This window comes from Balaenoptera ricei, chromosome 1, assembly GCF_028023285.1.
Source record: "Balaenoptera ricei isolate mBalRic1 chromosome 1, mBalRic1.hap2, whole genome shotgun sequence".
Classification (NCBI taxonomy): Eukaryota; Metazoa; Chordata; class Mammalia; order Artiodactyla; family Balaenopteridae; genus Balaenoptera; species Balaenoptera ricei.
Window position 1 is genome coordinate 19804328 of NC_082639.1, and position 24092 is coordinate 19828419.

Sequence of the window (24092 nt, forward strand, 5' to 3'; positions counted from 1 at the left end):
AGTTGCTGGCTACAGAGTAGCTTCATGGACAGGTTAAGATTCACTGTAGGAGTTAGGATGTTTGCTTGATTATTAACAATTTACACTTAATGCAGGCTTTTTCATATTCTGAAATAGAGATCCTATGAATGTGTCTCAGACCAGGTTTGTATGGCCCAGCTCTAAGGAATGTTTTATGTAAATGTCGTCTATGGTAATTTAGCCATGGTAATATAGCAGTGCGTTTTCTTTCTTTCTTTCCTTTCTTTCTTTCCTTCCTTCTTTCTTTAATTTCTTCCTTCCTTTCTTTTTTTTTCTTTCTTTCCTTCTTTTTTTATGGTCTGAATTAATATTGACTTCAATTTTGTGCTTTCTTTTGGCTGGAAAACATGTTAGAATCAGAGATAGAGCTTACTAAAATGAAATGGGTGTTCTTTACATAGAAATGACGCCAACAGACAAGACATGGAGAAGGAAAAAATAATGAAGTGAAGGGATGTGATGCGGGTGCAGTGTTTAATTCCTTAATCTGAGTGTGAAGAAACATGTTCTATGACAAAATGTGTAAATTGCTAAGAGAAATATTTTTCATCTGAGTCCATGCTTTAACTCAGAACCAAAGTGTTATCATTTGTCTCTTTGCTATGCTAGTGCTGCTGGACTGTAAATATCTAAGTCACATAATAACTTAGTTTGGAATTAAAATTAATAATTAGTGTAAAATTTTTTCAATATTTGGATGCCCACTTTTGTTCATATTGCTTAAAATATACCAAAACTATCTTTTAAATTAAAAAAAAAAAAACTTAAATGAGTCCACATTTTGTTTTCCAAAGTTATGTGGAAATTCATCAAAAGCTAAATCAAATATTCTGAAGTATATGTAGCCAGATAAAGTATTTGTAACTTCACTTTTATTAAATTATTCCTAAACTGTTAATTATTTTCTAGAAACATAAGTCAGGTTTGAAGCAAGTCAATAGAAGTACTTTAGTTGGTTTTTTTTGTTTGTTTGTTTTTTCAAGTGACCTGAAAAAAATGTCTGGATTTCTAGAAGGCTTGAGATGCTCAGAATGCATTGATTGGGGGGAAAAGCGCAATACTATTGCTTCCATTGCTGCTGGTATCCTAGTAAGTGTCCTTGATAATTTGGGCCTTCATTATTTTGGTGTGTTTGTTTTTATGTATTTAAAGCTCTGTGTGATGTCTTTAAGTAAGTGCTATTTATTTTATCTTTGACTACTGAATTTTTAAAAATAAATGTTGATATTTTGTTTTATTTATGGGAGGGTTTAGTTATTCCATTTAAAGAGTTGACATTATGGCTTGAAATTTGATTAGATTATTTTACTTTAACTGCATGAAAAAAATTGTATAGTAAGACAGTATATTTTATACACTTACTCATAGCATGGATTATGCTTCCTCTTAATAAGTACATTAAGTTACAAAGAAGTGTTTAAGAAACAATCAGGTCAAAACCATTCAAGAGATATGATTGTGTTTCTCCATGATCCAGCGTTAACTTTCTTCTCAATCTCATTAGAAAATAGAAAGAACTCATAAAAATATATTGCTTAGAAGTAATTTATAGTATAAAATTCTTATTTACATTACAGATCCTTCAAGGTATCTGATATTTGTTTTGTCCTCTAATGTTGTCATATGCTCTAAAGAGTGAATTTTAAACAAACAAAACTCTAAGTTTAAATATGTCCTCTTTGCCTAGTCTCTGACAGTTATAATCTATGAAAAATAATTATCCTATATTTTTCCAAAGTAATGTCAAAATACAAAACTACTATAGAAATTCTGCTCTTAAAAAAAAAAAGCTTTGAATTTTAGTCTATGAAGAAAATATCTTGAATACATTGAGCTAAGGGTGAAAAAAAAACAGTGAAAGAGTACTTGCACTAGCTAGTAAAAAAGTCATTAATGGAGTATGGATCTGTCTGTAACCTGATAAAAATAATTTGATTAGCCTAAAATAGTTATTTTAAAATAATTCCCTGAAGATGGCAATGCTGAGAGCAAACTAGGTCAGGGTTGCAAGTGGGGATAGAGAAGGGGGTTACTTTCCAAACCTTCTAAGCTACTTGTCAGTATTTGCTTAATATCATCTTATTGTTTCTGCTCATGTGATAAAAATATTTGTACAGTTTTAATGTTTTTTCATTATGTGTTTGCCGTTGATAGTGTCCAGAACCAAGTGAAATTAAGATAAATTATAATTTGGTATTTAAATTGAATTTAGCATAATCTCTGAAACCATCTGTAGACTGCACTATAATTCATCAAAAGGGAAAGCAGTACTGCATAGCCATTGTTTATTTCACCACACCAAGAGGCTAGCTAAAATTCTATCAACGATAATTATTCCCTATATTATTTTCAATACTTTTTTTTTTCCATTTTCAATAATATCTTCCTGGAGGCTTATAGTATATCGACAACAGGCCACTCCTCCTGTCAGCTGGAGTCTGAATCACTTTTTTCCTTTCTCCTGCCATGAAATATTGTAACTTCTAGTTCACAAAATTAGATTACAGACTTTAATATGGCAACATAAAATAATGACTAAAGTAGACTTAGAAAAGAAGTGTTAATAAATAATAATTGCTGTGGGACTTTAGGGTATCTAATCTTTCATCAGATATTAAGCCATATACTAATTATATGCAAGAAACTGCTGGAACATTTAAGAAAATTTTGGACTTTATTAGAAGGGATCTCTTCACTTAGATTCTTTGCTTGATTCCTTGCTTTCTTTGCTGGAAAGCAAGATTCCTTGCTTTCTTTTTATCCAGTAAGATATGAAATAACTGTACTTTCTCCTTTTTGTGGTTTGTTTGTTTTAGTTTTTTACAGGCTGGTGGATTATCATAGATGCAGCTGTCATTTATCCCAGCATGGAAGATTTCAACCACTCCTACCATGCCTGTGGTGTTATAGCAACCATAGCCTTCCTAATGTAAGTGTCATTGTTAGTGACATGACTTACAGATTGTCACAAAAGAAAAATGTTTTACATACAGTTGAGTAGAGTTAAATTTTTTAAGTGTTAACCAAATTAACATACGGGACATGGTTTAAAAGTCAAATCATAGAGAAGGGCTGATGAAGAAAAGCAGCAGGCTTCTTTTCTGTTCTTCCTTCCACCTCTCCTCTCCCACTTCTGTCTCCCAGCTTCTCTCAGCTATCCTTTTATTTCTAGGCTGCCAGTGTTTATAACTTTACTTTCACGTCAGAAACCATATACTTTGTCTAAGAGTTTGTTTATTCATTCATCCAACAAATATTTACTAAGCTTTTATATTCCCAGGCTCTGCTCTAGGTACAGTAAATACAGTATATAAAACAGGAAAATCCATGCGTTTATGGAATTTATACCTTAATGAGTGAGGCAGATTGTAACTAAAGAGAAATAAATTAAATATATAGCACGTAAGATAATGATAAGTGCTAGAGAGAAAAAGCAGAGGGGGGGATATGAGATGTCAGCAGGGGGTGCAGAAATTTTAAATAGAGTCAAGGAAGGCCTTACTGGAAGGTGATTTTTAAGTACAGATTTGAAGAAGTTAAGGATCTGATCATGGAGATACATAAGAGAGGATCATTCCAGGCAGACGGAAGAGCAAGCACAAAGGCTGTATGGCAAGGGGACCAGCATGGCTGGAGTAAAGGGTCAAGGTCATAAAAGCCAGAGAAGACTGCGGAACTGTCCAGACTGAGGAGACTAAAGAGACAGGAGAACAAAATGTCCCTCATGGTTCTGGACCGGATCCTTTTACTATTTAGAGCATTATTGGGACAACCGGGGAACTTGAATGAGGTCTGATGGTTAGCTAATGGGAATGGATCATTGTTAATTTCCCGATCTTGATGGTTGTATTGTTCGGTAGAACTGTCCCATTTGTAGGAAATACATACAAATTTCTGGGGTTATGGGTCATCATGTTGGCAAGTGTCAAATGTTTTAGGAAAACAAATTTATTTGAACTATACTTGGGACTTTTCTATAAGTTTGAGATATGTATAAAACCAGTAATACCAGAGAACAAAAAGAGGTTGTTCATTCGAGGATGTGCCTAGTGGTGAAGACTGACGAGGCAGGGTCATGGCTGTCCCACAGAGGGCTGTGAAGTGTATTCAGGTGGCTCAGCAAGGAAAAAGAAGAGCCAATAGCCACTAGCCCAAGAACATCTGCATTGTTTAAAAATATGAAACTTGTTTTAAAATGTGTTTGTTTTATGTACCAAATAACTTAAAAGAGGTCACTGAAAATAATTAAGAGTATTTTGATCATTCTTTTTAAAACTTAGATTTGAATGAATAAATTAAGGTTTTATGTTGTTGTGAAAAAATTAGGGTTCATGTATTTAGCACCTACTATATGCCAATCCCTGTGCTAGGCACTGAGACTAAAAGTGAGAAATAAGATAGACACAGCCCCTGTGTCTTTCTAGCAGTAGACACTCACACATACACAGTTAAATGGAGATACACACACACACACACACACACACACATAGTTTTCTAACTTCTTGATGTATTGTGAACAGTTTCCCATAATATTTTAAAATTTTCAGAGGATACTTCTAAAGAAAGCAAGGCTATCTCAATTTAGTATTCTGTGAAAGTCAGCAAAAGACTTCTTATGTCTGGAACGTGTAACAGGGATTGAAAAAACAAGATTTTACCACTTGCATCTCTTCATGTTGAGTATGTCTGATGTGTACAAATGGAAAACTAGATAGGACCAAGGTAAAGATCCTTCCAATCCTAACAATATATAATTTTGAGAATTTCACTCTCAAATTTTAACAAGCATCAGAATCACCTGAAGGATTTGTTAAAATTCAGATTGCTGGGGCCCATACCCAGCGTTTCTGCTTCAATAAACTTGGGGTGGAGCCGGGGAATTTTCTTTCTAAGGAATTCCCAGGTGATGCTGATTCTGCTGGTCTGGGGACTACGGCCACTGCTTTACAGGATATCTGGTTGAGGAGACTTGCCTAAGGTGTATAAACCCATTACTCAAGACTTATGAAGACTTACCTTAAATTTTCAGAACTCTAGCTTATTGTACCTGGTAATTTGATGTCATGGATAATTTCCTGTTAAGAGTCAGAGACCCTGATCTCTTGGTTTTATTGTATTCACACAGGATTAATGCAGTATCGAATGGACAAGTGCGAGGTGATAGTTACAGTGAAGGTTGCCTGGGTCAAACAGGTAAATAGGTGCAAAAAACATCTTACTATACACCCTTAAAATGAGAATTATACATGGAAGGGCCACTTGTCTGACTCCTTCAGATTGGAGATAGGTTATAGGTTCCAAGGAGAGGTTATAGGTTCCAAGGCCTAAGGTAAAAGTCGCATTTGATCAAAGATTGCAGAATAGTATTTTTAAATATATGCACAGTTTTGAATATATAACCCTGTGCAATAATATGTGGATATAAATGTATACAGAGTACGGTAAAGAACAGTATATAATAAAGAATACATGTGCAAAATAGAATTTCTGCTACTTGAGACCATACCAGGACTTCCCTGATGGTCCAGTGGTTAAGACTTTGCGCTCCCAATGCAGGGGGCCTGGGTTGGATCCCTGGTCAGGGAACTGGAGCCCACATGCCACAACTAAAGATCCCACATGTTGCAACAAAGATCCCACACACAGCAATGAAGATTGCGCGTGCCGCAACTAAGACCCAGTGCAGCCTAATTAATTAATTAATTAATTTTTTTTTTTTTTAAAAGAAGCTATACCATATAAATTATTTTCTTCCCTTTTTTGCAAACCTTACTTGATTGAATTAGCATTTTGAAATAGCTTAGAGTCATAGTTTTTTGGTGTGTTTTAAAATACACAACATAAAATTTACCAAAATTTAAGTATACAGTTCAGTAGTAGGTGCATTCATTTTTGTTGTGCAACTCTTTTAATCTTGCAAAACTGAATAGAATAATAGAATTTTAGTGCTTAGATTCACCCAGGCCTGCCTTGCTCAGCTAAGGAACTCATATCCCCTGAACCCCATGGCCATGTACCCAAGGTAGGCAGAATACAGGATACGTATAGCACAGCTTCCTATAGGGTCCAATTTAGTCAAAGATTTGAGGGGACAGATATTTATTGAGCAGTTTAAGTGGTAAACTTAAAATATTATATCCATACAAAAATAAACCTGGATATAGGCAAATTTCAGGTGACTTTTTTTTTTCTTTCCCTAATGAAACAGAAACTGCAGTAGTCAGCTCTGGTCTATGCTTTCAGACTCCTTTGGTTCACTCTCTTTGTAGATCAACTTAAGTAGAAGAGATACAGAAATACTGACGTACCACAACCTTGTAAACTCTAAACAGAGATGAACGTTAGCAGTTAGTGTTGGTAATAATAAGCCAATAATATTATCCATAAATAAATAAATAAATAAATCCATAAATAAAATTTGTTAGCTAGCACAGCTTTGGGGGTCCAGAGCTAGTTGTATTTGTTTTAGTATCTCATCTATGAGTAACAGCTTATTATTTCAGAACTATTTTATGTTTTGGGTATGAAATCAGAAATTTATGTATAACATTCTATTTGCTGTGCTTTATTGAGCAGGGCAGTGTTTTTATTAAAATGTATTTGTGCTAATTAAACAAACTCATCTCAGAATTCATTTTAGGCCATCTAATAACTCCATTTATTTCATATCAAATCTTCATAAATATTGTATAATGTGATTTATAAGTTGGTTGTCTTTCTCTGTTAACATAATTTTAATGCAACTTAGTCCTAAGTGCCAGCCACACTAAATTTGAATTTGCTTTGCTGCCTGACTTGCTTGAAAGGGAAATACGGTAGTGTTTAGGTTCACATATCACTGAGTATGAATTTTTTGTTAAGTATACCTATGTTATTGTTTGCAAGTTCTCTTGGAGGGCTTTAAACTTTGGAGCACAATTTCTAAAAATACTTGGAGAAGGAGCTTCTAAATATAGTGAAACATATTTCGTGAGATTTATATAGGAAGGGAGAGTGAAGTTTTTCTCAGTGTCATAGTTGGGGAAAGTAAACTTAGGCACTTAGAATATACAGACCAACCAACCAACAGGAAAAGGGCCAACGTCCACACTGATGATACTCAGCACATTTTTCTCTGGTCTTGCTTTAGACTTTAATGACAACTACACATTTTTTTCTCTTTGGGTTTTTGTCTTCTTTTTGAAAAGTTAATTGAACTGACTGCTGCCATTTGAGAAACAATTCTGGTAAAATATTATTTTCCTTAAGGTGCTCGCATTTGGCTGTTCATTGGTTTCATGTTGGCCTTTGGCTCTCTGATCGCATCTATGTGGATTCTTTTTGGAGGGTATGTTGCTAAAGGTAAGAGAAAACGCAGTTTTTATTTTACTTCAATGGAATACTGAAATTTTGTGTTAAAGTTGGTTTTTCTTTAGAATAAAGCTTTTTTCTTTTACTTTATTTATTTATTTATTTATTTATTTTTGGCTGTGCTGAGTCTTCGGTTTGTGCGAGGGCTTTCTCTAGTTGCGGCAAGCGGGGGCCACTCTTTCATCGCGGTGCGCGGGCCTTTCACTATCGCGGCCCCTCCCGTTGCGGGGCACAGGCTCCAGACGCGCAGGCTCAGTAGTTGTGGCTCACGGGCCCAGCTGCTCCGTGGCATGTGGGATCTTCCCAGACCAGGGCTCGAACCCGTGTCCCCTGCATTAGCAGGCAGATTCTCAACCACTGCGCCACCAGGGAAGCCCAGCTTTTTTCATACTAGCAAGGCATTTGTGCCTGGGAACTCTCCTCCCCCTATCTGTATTTGTTTTGTTTGTTTGCTATGTTTTTAGTGTGCCTTTCTTCTGTATTTTCTAATCTAGAGCCTGGAAGGAATGGAACACAGCTCTATACCTTGTTTCTCTTTGGGTTCCAAAAACCTCAAAAGCAGAACACATGTTGTCCAGCTATTTGGCAAGTTTTGACTTGCTGAATAATATCCAGGCAAAGCTCTAACATCCTAGAATTGAAATTTATTGAGCTAAGCCTCCGTGATAATATGATAGCATCTTCTTTTAGACAGAAAAGCAAATTAACCCTTAAGCCGTATCTGCTATATAAGGCCAGTTTAAGGCAAGCTAGGAAAAGACCTGCTTTTGGGTCCCTGGCTGAAATTTTGCCTTGAGGGACCCCAGAAAAACATGAGATCCATTTAATGTTCTGGGTAAAATTGACGATGCTTATCATAGTAAAAATATAATATTAATGATTTGCCAAACTAGACCAGCAGAGATCTAAGCTAGCTCATATTTTAACATTTTACTTCTTTGAATAAAATGTAATTCTTGGATTGAAATCATTGGTTTCCTGATTTTTTATTAAAATTGTTTTAATCTTACAGATAGGAATGATAGGCAGTTTTAAATATTTATATTTTTTCTTTTATTTATATATTATAAAACCATGTTACTAAAAATGTAGAAAAGAAAGAAAAGAAAAACTATAATAATCTTTCTACTCTTAAATATTTTGGTATATTTCCTTTGGTATCTTGCGTTTTTTAAGTAGTTATAATCATAGTATAAATATAATTTTGAACCTAGCCTTTTGCATTTAACATGATATCATAAGTAGTTTTCTTGCTGCTATAAAATCTATCACCATCATGTTTTAAAAACAAAAATGTTACCTTTTATCATGTGAAGTGCATAATTCTTGTTCATTGTAGAAAATTGAGACTATAAAAGAGCTCAGAGGAAAATAAAATTACTGATAATTCTTCTTTCCTAGATACAACTATTGATACAGAGCCCCTTTTTGTAGGAATGTGTTCATCTCATAGACTTTTAAGTTATTTTCCTAAAGGCTTCTGAAGCCAGGTTATGCTTTGAGAATTATTAGCAGCAGATCTGGAATTTTGTAAAGATGCCTTTATATAGGATCTTTATGAGTCATTCTAGTGTTAATAGTTATTTAATGTGGCCTTCTAGTAGAGAAGGCCTATACAAACCAGTGGTTATGGTAATCAGATTAATTTGAAACTATTATGAGAAAAAGTTGCTATTCATCTATTCATCATGCCTCAGTTTGTCAATTAGTCAGCGATGATTAACAGTTCCAATAGTAGAAATTTATGAGAATTTCAACTTCAGTCGAGGATAAAATGGGGACAAAATGGTCCTCTGGCAGTCTTGCCCATCTTAGTTAGGGGCTGCTTTCTCCATCCAGGTGTTTAAGCCCAAAACCTGGGTGGTTAAGGCCTGTCAAGGATGACACCTCTTTCTCTCACATCCCACACACCCAAGTCCATCAGCAAATCCTGTTGATTCTGCTATTAAAAAAAGTGGTCTTGCATCTGACCACTTTTTACCTTCTCCATGGCTCCCACCCTGGTTCAATCCATTATAGTCTCTGGCCTGATTTCCTAAAATAGCCGCCTCACTGGTTTCTGTTTCTCCCCTTCCCCCCTTTAGTCTACTGTCAGCACAGCAACCAGAAGGATCCTATTGAAATGTGTCAGCTCAGGTCACTTTTCTGCTCAAAACCCTCCGATGGCTTTTCCTCTCACCCAGAGTGAAAATCAAAGTCCTCACCATTACTGCAAGGCTCTAGAGGATCTGCACCTCCCAGCCTGCCCCTCGTACTTCTCTGATCTGTCTCCTGCTTTTCTCTCTTCGGCCCACATGACCATTCCTCTAATGTACCAGCCCACTCCCACCCCAGGGCTTTTGCACTTGTTGTTCCACTGTTTCTGCATGGCTCCTGCCCCCACTTCCTTCTTCGTGTCCTTATGCCAGTGTCACCTTCTTATGTGGTTTTTCTGCCCACCTGTATAAAATATCATCATTCACTACATTTCCTATACCTTTCCTGCTTTTTCTCCTTATTTATTCTTGGTATTCTCTAGCTCCGTGAAGGCAAACACTTTGCCTGTTTTATTTACTGCAGTATCCTCAGCACATTGAACAGTGCTGGCACATAATATGTACTCAGTATTTGTTAAATAAATGAAGGAGGCTACCAGCGCTACACTCTGTCATATGTATTATGCCATTTAATGCCCACACCAACCATAGTTACCAGAAAAATCAATTATGTTAGGCAGGAAAACTGATATGCACCAGTTTATCAGAAACAATGTGTTGAGATCATAAACCTCTACGTATTACAATTACTTTTACAGAAAAAGCCATCGTATACCCTGGAATTGCTGTATTTTTCCAAAATGCCTTCATCTTTTTTGGGTAAGTTTGTTTTGCATTCTTCATCCTATCTTTTTTTAAAATAATGGTTTATTTTATGTCATTTACTATATTTAGTTGCTTAATTTCCCCCTGTCTAATGCCCCTTCCCCATGTTAGTGTCATAAAATACGAAGAATGAGACTGAGAAAGATATTTTTACTACACGGGTTGGCTTGCTGCCCACCTTGGGAACATACATCGATTTTTTAAATTGCCACCACCTCCCCTTTAACGAAGAACTGTGATTTGTGTAGATTTAGTTACATAACACTGGCACTGTTCATTTAAAATCTGTATCTCTAACAGTTGCTTTTAATGAAAGCCTGCTTAAAATCATTTCTCCTTAAAATTTTGTTTCTGAATGCATTTTATGGTTCTTACTATCCTTGGTGTCACTAGAATTTGTGACATTTGAGGGGTAGAGGAAAAGCCCTGACATTTTTTTATCCTTCTGATGCAATGACAAATTAAAAGATTGCTAAGACCTTAATACTTTTATCACTAATCTTTTCTAATGTTCATTCTTTCCTGGACGCTTAGGACCTGCCCTTTCCCCTATCCCTGGCCTCCCACTTAACCCCTCCCCCCCAAAACAACAACAACAACAAAAACTTCTCTTTATCCTGTGCATCAGGAGTTCTTAACTTCTGTTCCATGGGTAGGCTTCTGAAGATTGGGAACCACCGGGTATTTCTGTATGCAAGACATTGGTTTTTCTGCTTGTTTCTGGGAAGAGAGTCTGTGGCTTTCATCAGATTTTCAAAGATGTCCTTAATCCAAAATAGGTTTTAAAAAAACCTTTATATTCTGTATCTTCTTTATATGCTGTATATTCTAGGACAGTCTATTCTAGGACTTTTCCTTCCCTGTCCCTTCCCACCCACCTCCTAAAGGGAAATAGATGCCCCATATCTACTTGAACCACTCATGAAATGCTAACAGTTGCCCTTTAATAATAGTCAGCAGCTGGTATTCACACTTCTTCCATTCTACCACAAAGCATTTTTGCAATTTTATAAAATCAGTTTAGAAATAAGAAAAATGTGAACTTACATGTGGCAAGATACACAGCCTCTTTGGGTCATACCTTGCATCTTGAAACTAGTGGAGAAAACCCAAAGAGTTTTTTAAAAAATGTTAGTCCATTGATTTTTGTGCAGAAAATAATAATGACCAAAGTTTATTGAGCACTTTTTATGTGCAAGGCATCATCTTAGTGTTACACGTGTGCTCTCAGTTAATCCCCAACACAACTCGGAAGGTGGCTCCATTATTATCACCATTTTATATGTGAGAAACAGGCACAGAGCTCATGTTTGAGATCATGTGGCTAAAATTCAGGCTATCTGACTTCAAAGTTCAGTCTCCAGCTACTATGAGGGTGAAATTTGAAATTTGGAATGAATTTAATTGACGTTTTCTCCTTTTGTTGAATCTTCAACCAGTTGCTTAGTACTGTTTCCCTCCTGCCTTCTTTTTTTTTTTTTTTTTTTAAAGAATGTAACACTGTACATGAAAAATACAAAGTGAACAAACCTCACTCCCCAGGTTATGCAAATTTGGTAAATATGGGTAAGTTTGTTATTTTATAGGGTAATGTAGCCTGTGTTTATGAGAGGGACAGTGTTGATATTTATGATTTCTTTTCCTTTCAAGCTGCAATGCTGAGGCTTGGGCATCTTTAAAGAAGGACCAGGCACCCTGAGCTCACTACTCCAGTATCTCCACAGGGTTAGAGGTGCTCGGGGGAATTCAGTGCCCCACAACTTCAGCCAAAGGAAGGCAGTGTAACAGGGTCAGAGGCAGGGGTTAGAAAAGTTTCAGGATGGAGTGGTGGGGAGGGGATTTACGAGAACCAGCCAAGGAAGGGCAAACAGCAGACTTCTTTATTTTAATCATTATTTTCTCTGGCAGAGGTAGAGGATAAAGTAAGTTCCAACCTTGAGATACTGTTTTTGGCAGAGAAGTTACTCTATCACAGCAGGGAGGAACCACAGGATTGAGTGAAGATTTGTGGGAAACTTTTATCTTTTCCAGTGAGGGAAGAAACACGTTAAGTTCATATGGTAGTTATCACATTTCACAAAACCTTGGAAACCGAGCAGTGACTTGTCATTGTCTCAAATTAGTTATAATAAATTACTTTTCTATGCAACGAGTTTGGTTAATTTCTCATTTATTACTATTCTATCTATTAAGTCTAAAAACTAATTTGGTTTTGTGAAAATACTGTAAGCAAATTGAAGTTAAATTCAACTAATAGACACCATTGTTAGAACAGTTGTAGCAGATTGCCTACCATTTTGATTTATAACAGAACAATTCTCAGCAACAGCTTAGAAATTACTGTTTCAGAAACTGATGTCAGTACCAAAGGTGACCATCTGACAATGTAGGAGGGACTGGCTCTTGCCCAAGAAACTATTGAGATTCTAGTTTACATCTGGTGACTAGTGTGCTGAAGTTACCACATCTCTTTTAAGCTCTCTGGAGAGTAGGGGCCCTAATACCCAACTTCGGTTTTTCTTTTTTTTGCAGCAGTAGGTTTGATATTACCTGGAAGAGCAGAGATCAAATCACTTTTTGGAGGTTTATGAAATCCTTTATAAAGAGAAATTCATATACTTCCAAGAGAGGGTATAGATGACTTCCTGGTTGCACTTTTTTTTGTTTTTTCCTGGTTGCATTTTTGTTTTCATCAAAAAACACTCAGGTGTTTACCTTTATAAAGGCCTATGAAACCTGTTTTTTTAATTTTTTGGCCGTGCTGCTAAGCTTACGGGATCTTAGTTCCCCCACCAGGGATTGAACCTGGGCCCCCTGCAGTGGTAGCGCAGAGTCCTAACCAGTGGAGCGCCAGGGAATTCCCTATGAAACCTGTTTTAAATCAACCATTTTGATTGAGGGTTTAACCTTGAGTATACACTGGAGATTGGAAAACAGATATGAAAACCAGCAGATGCCACTGAAGCGTCCACTCCTCTCATTTCTCCCTTGCACTTACTCCCCACATCCAAGCCCTGATGACGAGTCTGCTTCTGAATTGTCTTAAACCAGTTCTCTTTTTGTCTATTTCCATTGTTATGTTTGGTCGTCCTCATCCCTTCCTGAGCACTTCACATCCTTGACTATCCCTCTCTTGGATCCAGTTTTCCTATGTCAGGTTTCCTTCTTAAACAAAGCTCTAAGCCTGTCATTTCCCACCTTAAAATTTTTCAAAACTCGGAGCTGTCTACAGAAGAGGTTACCACTAGTGACCATCCAGCCAAATTCTGCCCACAATTCTGTTTTATTTAGCCTATACAGTATTTTTTGTTTTATGGAGCTGACATTTAAAAATCAAGAGATTTCATCAAAAATTGGAATTTAGGGCCTTTCTTGAAAAGCTAGATGATCTAACAACCTGGGCCCTGCTCAGCAACAATCCGCTGGAGCTAAAGTTGTTTCTTTTAATGGGGATGCATCTCTGCATAGTCCTATCTCATGTATTGCCTGGGCCTGAGTACCAGCTGCCCCTTTAGTAGATCACAGGCTGGTGCCTGCCCCCTTGACTCATCTAAGGCACCGAAGGCCCCTGTGGGCAATTTGCCACCCTGGTCAATTGGCTTACCAAATCTGGCCACTGCCGTTGCTCATCTTCCTCGATTCTTAAACTATACTCTGGCCATATTGGACTCTCCGCTGCTTTACTACACCACAGATATTTATATTGAGATATATATATGTGTGTGTATACATATTCTTATGCATATAATTCCAGTCTGCCCTCTTAAACTGAAGCCTTGAAGACAACTATAGATACTTCCCAAACTAAAACCTAGAGTGTAAGCTCTGTGAGGGCATTTCCTGACACATCCATCTCCTGGGCTTGTTCTGAGGCCCCATGGTCTTTTATTCCTCTTTGCCTTTTGATCTACTTTTCCTTTTCCTCTCCCTAAAACATCTTCCTTCATCATCCCACTAGCTCCTGTTCCTCCCAACCTCCCATTCAAACTCCTGCTTATCCTTCAAAATTCATCTAATATTACCTCCTCTGTAAATCCTTTTCTAACACATTCAGGCAAAATAAATTACCATATGTTCTCTGCTCCCTTAACATGTGATACATATGTGTCTCCCCACCCCCACCCCCTATACTACCACATTGTGTCATCAAGAACATGAGCAACTTGAAGGCAGGGACTGTATCTTTACTTTTATAGCCCTAGCTTCTAGCACCTAGCACCTCGACTTAAAAAAGGCTTGTTGGCCAGGGGAAAATGGCAGCAGCCGTGTGGCTGACAGGGTCTTGGTGCTCCGGCCGGGCATCAGGCCTGTGCCTCTGAGGTGGGAGAGCCGAGTTCAGGACATTGGTCCACCAGAGACCTCCCAGCTCCACATAATATCAAACGGCAAGAGCTCTCCCAGAGATCTCCATCTCAACGCTAAGACCCAGCTCCACTCAACGACCAGCAAGCTACAGTGCTGGACACCCCATGGCAAACAACTAGCAAGACAGGAACACAACCCCACCCATTAGCAGAGAGGCTACCAAAAATCATAATAAGGTCACAGACACCCCGAAACACACCACCGGACATGGTCCTGCCCACCAGAAAGACAAGATCCAGCCTCATCCACCAGAACACAGGCACCAGTCCCCTCCACCAGGAAGCCTACACAACACACTGAACCAACCTTAGCCACTGCGGGCAGACACCAAAAACAACAGGAACTACGAACCTGCAGCCTGCAAAAAGGAGACCCCAAACACAGTAAGTTAAGCAAAATGAGAAGACAGAGAAGCACACAGCAGATAAAGGAGCAAGGTAAAAACCCACCAGACCAAACAAATGAAGAGGAAATAGGCAGTCTACCTGAAAAAGAATTCAGAGCAATAATAGTAAAGATGATCCAAAATCTTGGAAATACAATGGAGAAAATACAAGAAATGTTTAACAAGGACCTAGAAGAACTAAAGAGCAAACAAACAGTGATGAACAACACAAGAAATGAAATTAAAAATTCTCTAGAAGGAATCAATAGAATAACTGAGGCAGAAAAACGGATAAGTGACCTGGAAGATAAAATAGTGGAAATAACTACCACAGAGCAGAATAAAGAAAAAAGAATGAAAAGAATTGAAGACAGTCTTAGAGACCTCTGGGACAACATTAAGCACACCAACATTCAAATTATAGGGGTCCCAGAAGAAGAAGAGAAAAAGAAAGGGACTGAGAAAATATTTGAAGAGATTATAGTTGAAAACTTCCCTAATATGGGAAAGGAAATAGTCAATCAAGTCCAGGAAGTGCAGAGAGTCCCATACGGGATATATCCAAGGAGAACCATGCCAAGACACATATTAATCAAGCTATCAAAAATTAAATACAAAGAGAAAATATTAAAAGCAGCAGAGGAAAAGCAACAAATAACATACAAGGGAATCCCCATAAGGTTAACAGCTGATCTTTCAGCAGAAACTCTGCAAGCCAGAAGGGAGTGGCAGGACATATTTAAAGGGATGAAAGGGAAAAAACTACAACCAAGATTACTCTACCCAGCAAGGATCTCATTCAGATTCGATGGAGAAATTAAAACCTTTACAGACAAGCAAAAGCTAAGAGAATTCAGCACCACCAAACCAGCTTTACAACAAATGCTAAGGAACTTCTCTAGGCAGGAAACACAAGAGAAGGAAAAGACCTACAATAACAAACCCAAATCAATTAAGAAAATGGTAATAGGAACATACATATTGATAACTACCTTAAATGTAAATGGATTAAATGCTCCAACCAAAAGACATAGACTGGCTGAATGGATAACAAAAACAAGACCCGTATATATGCTGTCTACAAGAGACCCACTTCAGACCTAGGGACACATACAGACTGAAAGCGAGGGGATGGAAAAAGATATTCCATGCAAATGGAAATCAAAAGAAAGCTGGAATAGCAATTCTCATATCAGACAAAATAGACTTTAAAATAAAGGCAATTACAAGAGACAAAGAAGGACACTACATAATGACCAAGGGATCAATCCAAAAAGAAGATGTAACAATTGTAAATATTTATGCACCCAACATAGGAGCACCTCAATTCATAAGGCAAATGCTAACAGCCATAAAAGGGGAAATCGACAGTAACACAATCATAGTAGGGGACTTTAACACCCCACTTTCACCAATGGACAGATCATCCAAAATGAAAATAAATAAGGAAACACAAGATTTCAATGATACATTAAACAAGATGGATTTAATTGATATTTATAGGACATTCCATCCAAGAACAACAGAATACACTTTTCTCAAGTGCTCATGGAACATTCTCCAGGATAGACCATATCTTGGGTCACAAATCAAGCCTTGGTAGATTTAAGAAAGTTGAAATCATATCAAGTATTTTTTCCGACCACAACGCTATGAGACTAGATATCAATTACAGGAAAAAATCTGTCAAAAATACAAACACATGGAGGGTAAACAATACACTACTAAATAACCAAGAGATCTCTGAAGAAATCAAAGAGGAAATCAAAAAATACCTAGAAACAAATGACAATGAAAACACGATGACCCAAAACCTATGGGATGCAGCAAAAGCAGTTGTAAGAGGGAAGTTTATAACAACACAATCCTACCTCAAGAAACAAGAAACATCTCAAATAAACAACCTAACCTTACACCTAAAGCAATTAGAGAAAGAAGAACAAAAAAACCCCAAAGTTAGCAGAATGAAAGAAATCATAAAGATCAGATCAGAAATAAATGAAAAAGAAATGAAGGAAACAATAGCTAAGATCAATAAAACTAAAAGCTGGTTCTTTGAGAAGATACACAAAATTGATAAACCATTAGCCAGACTCATCAAGAAAAAAAGGGAGAAGACAAATCAATAGAATTAGAAATGAAAAAGGAGAAGTAACAACTGACACTGCAGAAATACACAGGATCATGAGCGATTACTACAAGCAACTATATGCCAATAAAATGGACAACCTGGAAGAAATGGACAAATCGTTAGAAAAGCACAACCTTCCGATACTGAACCAGGAAGAAACAGAAAATATAAACAGACCAATCACAAGCACTGAAATTGAGACTGTGATTAAAAATCTTCTAGCAGACAAAAGCCCAGGACCAGATGGCTTCACAGGTGAATTCTATCAAACATTTAGAGAAGAGCTAACACCTATCCTTCTCAAACTCTTCCAAAATATAGCAGAGAAGGAACACTCCCAAACTCATTCTACGAGGCCATTATCACCCTGATACCAAAACGAGACAAAGATGTCACAAAGAAAGAAAACTACAGGCCAATATCACTGATGAACATAGACGCAAAAATCCTCAAAAAAATACTAGCAAACAGAATCCAACAGCACATTAAAAGGATCATACACCATGAACAAGTGAGGTTTATCCCAGGGATGCAAGAATTCTTCAATATATCCATATCAATCAATGTGATGAACCATATTAACAAATTGAAGAAGAAAATCCATATGATTCTCTCAATAGATGCAGAAAAAGCTTTTGACAAAATTCAACACCCATTTATGATAAAAAACCCTCCAGAAAGTAGGCATAGAGAGAACTTACATCAATATAATAAAGGCCATATATGACAAACCCACAGCCAACATTGTCCTCAGTGGTGAAAAACTGAAACCATTTTCTCTAAGATCAGGAACAAGACAAGGTTGTCCACTCTGACCACTGTTATTCAACATAGTTTTGGAAGTTTTAGCCACAGCACTCAGAGAAGAAAAAGAAATAAAAGGAATCCAAATCAGAAAAGAAGAAGTAAAGCTGTCACTGTTTGCAGATGACATGATACTATACATAGAGAATCCTAAAGATGCTACCAGAAAACTACTAGAGCTAATCAATGAATTTGGTAAAGTAGCAGGATACAAAATTAATGCACAGAAATCTCTTGCATTCCTGTACACTAATGATGAAAAATCTGAAAGAGAAATCAAGGAAACACTCCCATTTACCACTGCAACAAAAAGAATAAAATACCTAGGAATAAACCTACCTAAGGAGACAAAAGACCTGTATGCAGAAAACTATAAGACACTGATGAAAGAAAGTAAAGATGATACAAACAGATGGAGAGGTATACCATGTTCTTGGATTGGAAGAATCAACATTGTGAAAATGACTATACTACCCAAAGTAATCTACAGATTCAGTTCAATCCCTATCAAACTACCAATGGCATTTTTCACAGAACTAGAACAAAAAATTTCACAATTTGTATGGAAACACGAAAGACCCCAAATAGCCAAAGCAATCTTGAGAAAGAAAAACGGAGCTGGAGGAATCAGGCTCCTGGACTTCAGACTGTACTACAAAACTACAGTAATCAAGACAGTATGGTACTGGCACAAAAACAGAAATATAGATCAATGGAACAGGATAGAAAACCCAGAGATAAACCCATGCACATATGGTCACCTTTTCTTTGATAAAGGAGGCAAGAATATACAATGGAGAAAAGACAGCCTCTTTAATAAGTGGTGCTGGGAAAACTGGACAGCTACATGTAAAAGAATGAAATTAGAACACTCCCTAACACCATACACAAAAATAAACTCAAAATGGATTAAAGACCTAAATGTAAGGTCAGACACTATCAAACTCTTAGAGGAAAACATAGGCAGAACACTCTATGACATAAATCACAGCAAGATCCTTTTTGACCCACCTCCTAGAGAAATGGAAATAAAAACAAAAATAAACAACTGGGACCTAATGAAACTTAAAAGCTTTTGCACAGCAAAGGAAACCATAAACAAGATGAAAAGACAACCCTCAGAATGGGAGAAAATATTTGCAAACGAAGCAACTGACAAAGGATTAATCTCCAAAATTTACAAGCAGCTCATGCAGCTCAATATCAAAAAAACAAACAACCCTATCCAAAAATGGGCAAAAGACCTAAATAGACATTTCTCCAAAGAAGATATATAGATTGTCAACAAACACATGAAAGGATGCTGAACATCACTAATCATTAGAGAAATGCAAATCAAAACTACAATGAGGTATCACCTCACACCAGTCAGAATAGCCATCATCAAAAAATCTACAAACAATAAATGCTGGAGAGGGTGTGGAGAAAAGGGAACCCTCTTGCACTGTTGGTGGGAATGTAAATTGATACAGCCACTATGGAGAACAGTATGGAGGTTCCTTAAAAACCTAAAAATAGAACTACCATATGACCCAGCAATCCCACTACTGGGCATATACCCTGAGAAAACCATAATTCAAAAAGATACATGTACAATCATGTTCATTGCAGCACTATTTGCAATAGCCAGGATATGGAATCAACCTAAATGTGGGGATATGGGGATATATGTATATGTATAGCTGATTCACTTTTTTATAAAGCAGAAACTAACACACCATTGTAAAGCAATTATACTCCAATAAAGATGTTAAAAGAAAAAAAAAAAGGCTTGTTAAATGAATTAGATAAAATAAGGCATATAATGGTTACATGCTAAACATTGGTTAACTTTTTAGGAGGGACATATGTCTCCAAACTCAGAAGTTAAGGATGCAGGGAAGCTAATGGTAAATAGCACAGCTGAGCACAGTGAAAGAATTTACTACCTTAGAATGATCAGTTTCTGTTCTGATACATCCCATGGGTTTTTTCCATACAACTCATCAATTATTCTTTGTTGTTAGTTTCCCACGATTCTAAATCTCACACAGTCTTTCTTTCACCAAACTCAGCTAGTCATGTGATGTTTCTTATTTTATTCACAGAGGACTCGTTTTTAAGTTTGGCCGCACTGAAGACTTGTGGCAGTGAAAACATCTGATTTCTTACTGCAGAGAAGTCCTGCATGGGTTTGTTTTTCTTTTCACTACTCACTCCCAGTCTTTTGTAATGCCATTTTCTAAACTTCTTTCTGAGTGTAGTCTCAACTTAAATTTGTATAATACTAAAATCATGAGAACTCCCTATTTAAACAACAACAACAACAGCAAAATCTATTGTGGTATGCATTTGCTTAACTTGTAAAATGTTAAAGAAAAATATTTCACATGAGAAATTTTTATTATGTTTTATCATGGTATAATTTGTAAAAATAAAAATAAATCACAAAAGAAATTATGGAAGCATCTTATATGAGTATTTGTCATATCCAAGGTGCAAAACTGCAGTTAAAGTGCTCTGAAGATTGAATGTGTTTATTTAAATGTGGCCCCTTCTGTGTCAAATGTTAAATGAAATATAAACATATTGTTGTTTTTAAAAAACTACTTAGTGGTCAGAATTCTTTCTCAGTATACTTTGTGTTTGGTTTATATGGTTTGGCCACAAATTCTGTAAATATTTCAGTGTAAGTAACTATTGAGCATCTCCCAAGGGGTGAGTGAACATGTTGAAAGAGAGTAGCCCCACAGTCCTGCCGCCAGTCTCCTCAAAAGTGTCCCTTCAGTGGCACTGATGTGGGGGGGGAAGGGGGTGAGTAGTATCTCAGCTGTGATACCTGGTCCTGGTGGGACGCTGACAGTCACTCCACAGCCACCATGGAAGGAAAGAGGAAGAGGATAGGGATTTGACACTGGTCTTTACTCAGGTGACTAATTCTGTTGTCGGTTTGATAATAAATTGGATTCCATTTCATTGTATCTCTGTACTGAACCACTAAGCTCAAGATAGACCAGCAGGGTCAATTATAATGACAAATGTTAACTACTGGGAATTCTTAGTCTGTTCCTCTTTGGAATTCTGTTATCCCCCAGGCTCCCCACTTTGGCAAAATGGGAATTTATTTTTTCTTTAATAAACTAGCTAACTGTGGGATACATGTTCTTCAGAACTAAAGCTTAAAATGTTTTCTTACATAAAACTTGCTACAATTAGCCATTCATTAAATGCCAAATATCTCTTATATTTAAATTGTGGTCCTTTTTTTTTAATATTTATTTTTTATTTTAAATTGTTTGTTTGTTTGTTTGGCTGCATCTTCATTGCGGCACGCGGGATCTTCGTTGCAGCGTGTGGGCTCCTGTCTAGTTGTGGCAGCGGGTTTTCTCTTCTCTAGTTGTTGTGCACGGGTTCCAGAGGGTGTGGGCTCTATAGTTTGCGGTACACGGGCTCTCTAGTTGAGGCACGTGAGCTCAGTAGTTGTGGTGCACGGGCTTAGTTACTCCGTGGCATGTGGGATCTTCCCCGACCAGGGATCGAACCCTCGTCCCCCGCATTGGAAGGCAGATTCTTTACCACTGGACCACCAGAGAAGTCCCAGTGGTCCCCTTTCTATGTCAGCCATAGTTTTCTCCCAGTGTGTACAATTTGAATGTTGCCTGGTCATCAACTATTCAAAGAAATGGCTGTGTTGCTGTCATCTCACAGCAAATCACTCCTGGTGAGGTTTTAGATCCACAGGATGTGAGAAGTGGAGGCAATCTTAGGGGTTGAAGTTCACCTTCTCTTCTTACTGATAAGGGAACCCAGACCATGGCAATTTAAATGATTTCCTCAAGGTCATAGAACTAGTTTTTAAATCTTGAGGCAGTGTATCTCCACGTTTGACCACGAATGTCTTCCCCACAGTTAAATTCAGGATATGCTCAGGGAGTAGGAACTCCTTGTAAAACCACTGGAATAAAAGCACAGTGTCTGCAAGGGCTAAATCTAAGTGAGTTCTTAGTTTTCCCCTGTTTTATATCGTCTGCTTTGCTGATGTAGATGAGTTAACTGATAGCTTAATACTTTATTAAGCTCAAGAAAGAATCTAGGAATTGTCAATAAAATTGAACCAAAACCTTAGTTTTGTGAACTGTGTGTCTGCACCCAAGAAAATAATGATAGCATCATCTTTCATGAAACCAAACATAATTATTTAAAATTATTATAATATAAAATTATCCCTTATGTTTTTAGTCTTTTATTTTTAATATCAAATCTATCTCTGACCTGTTTCATTGTACATAAGGAGACTTTGCTGTAATGAGTGTTTGTCGCACACACAAAAAAATGGGCAACAGTGAAAAGAAGTTGTTTTCAAACAGGCCTCGTTTTTCTTGGATGCTTTCGCTTAATATCCAACAGCCAAATGTGGAAACTGTAAAAGGAAAGTAAACATTTTTTATTACAGATGAACCCTTATTATATGCTTAATATTGTACACATATTGATTCTGGCTTGATCTTTCGAAACTTATGTTGCCCAAAATGTTGTTTCATCACAAAGGTCTTAGTCCTTTCATAAAATCTGAATTGGAAGATCTCTTAGATAGCTAGATCTCATTTCATATAGCTCTTTACATGGATCATTTTAATGGTCACCTGGCTTGTGTCTGAACACCTCCAGTGACAGGAGACTCACTACCACATGAAGTAGTTTATTCCGTTTTGCAGACAGTTCAAATTGTTAGCAATTTATACTGCATTGCCCACTGGGCCTAGTTAAATTCTTTGGAGAAGCATAGAAAAAAATCTTTTCCCTCTTCTACATGACAGTCTCTCAAGTGTTTGAAGATTGTTCTTAGGTCTCCCTTGGGTCTTCTCTTCTGCAAGCTAAATAAGTCGATCCCCAGTTCTTTGGTTGTGCCATATGGTACCCTGCCATACAACATCACTGCGTGTTGAGTAGCCTTGGATCACAGAATTCTAGAACCAGAAATCAGAGTAGCTAAAGTTTATGCGGTGTTCTCTATGGATCAGTGCGCTAACATTTCACACATGTTACCTCCCTTAAATCCTTCCAACAACCTAGTGAGATATCTCCATTTCAGAGATCACGGAGCTAGAGGTGGTAGAACCCAGATCTGTCTGACTCCTGAACGCTGAATTTGATCTCATTTCACAAATGAAGGAACTGAGCCTCCCTTCCACCCCACAGAAGTAAAGTGACTTGCCCAAGGGCACCAGCCTGTGGTGGGTGAGCTAGGACTCAATTCAGATCTGCCTCCCAGATAAGGCTGTTTCCACTGGGCCCCTCCCAAAGGGGAGGAATCAGCAGGCTCCTGATCTGTTTTCCTACTTTGCTTTAAAAATTGGCTCTCCTTATTTTGGCAGAACGAGCATTTTTTGGACCCTTACTGTGTGTCTAGAACATCTATGTTAAATCAGAAGCAGGGGTGACACCAGTGTGACAAGGCTATGCTGTTTTGCGTAAAACAGCAAGAGGAACTCAACACATTTTGTCGTGTTTTTGTGCCAAAACAGTGGTGGTGTTTAAATTTCTTGGCAATACAATCATGAAAAAAATAAACAGCAAATATGTGTTCAGAAAGCAATGGATGACCTTGAGTATACTGCAGTCATTTCAGAATCCATCCTACATGCTTAATCCTGTCATACTACTCACCCCTGAAACATTCATTTTATGGCACCATTTCCCCACGTAAACCTTGGGAGCTTCCCATCGCCTGAAGGATGATTCAAGTGACTCTGCCCACCATTCATCCTCCTCTTCGCCAACTCGCCCATGAGCCAGTTGCTTCATGCTTCTCCTGTGTTTGCTCTCAATTCTCCCCTTTCTTGGAATGTCTTTCACTTTCTGTCACTTAGCCACATCCAGCAAATCCTAACCTCCCCAAGCTTGTGACCTCTGCCTCCTCTGGTTCAACTAGCAGCTACTGCCAGGGTTACTTATTTAGTACCTAATAGATAGAGCTGTGCACAGGTAAAGATCCAGTTCTTCTAAGTGCTTAGACCCCTATTTTCTCTGTTTGCATCCACACAATAATCAGAACAGGGGCTTGTCCATGGGAGACTCGCAAAAAAAAGTTCCTTTCTTCATTTTAATAAATGGATGTCAGTGGGTCCTTGTGCCTTGGAAAGCATGAAATAAAATCCATGGTTTATGAAATTGAAATTAAAAGTTGAAAGAATTT

General features: G+C 37.4%; 2 protein-coding genes across 3 annotated transcripts in view; one reads left to right on the plus strand and one right to left on the minus strand.

Annotated features, from left to right (window-relative positions):
• The window catches only part of TMEM50A (transmembrane protein 50A), a 22006-nt gene extending 858 nt beyond the window's left edge, over window positions 1-21148 (plus strand). Inside the window, exons 2-7 of the mRNA XM_059915980.1 lie at window positions 1005-1110; window positions 2838-2950; window positions 5147-5214; window positions 7270-7362; window positions 10166-10226; window positions 20005-21148. Of these exons, the coding sequence (XP_059771963.1) occupies window positions 1018-1110; window positions 2838-2950; window positions 5147-5214; window positions 7270-7362; window positions 10166-10226; window positions 20005-20050 (474 nt within the window). The 5' untranslated portion in view covers window positions 1005-1017 and the 3' untranslated portion in view covers window positions 20051-21148. The remainder of the gene's footprint in view (window positions 1-1004; window positions 1111-2837; window positions 2951-5146; window positions 5215-7269; window positions 7363-10165; window positions 10227-20004) is intronic.
• Window positions 21149-22233: 1085 nt separating this feature from the next.
• RHCE (Rh blood group CcEe antigens) overlaps window positions 22234-24092 on the minus strand; it is a 36033-nt gene continuing 34174 nt past the window's right edge. For both annotated transcript variants that reach the window (XM_059895779.1, XM_059895772.1), the window contains one exon: window positions 22234-22316. In XM_059895779.1, coding sequence (XP_059751762.1) covers window positions 22290-22316 — 27 coding nt within the window. In that variant the 3' untranslated portion in view covers window positions 22234-22289. The remainder of the gene's footprint in view (window positions 22317-24092) is intronic.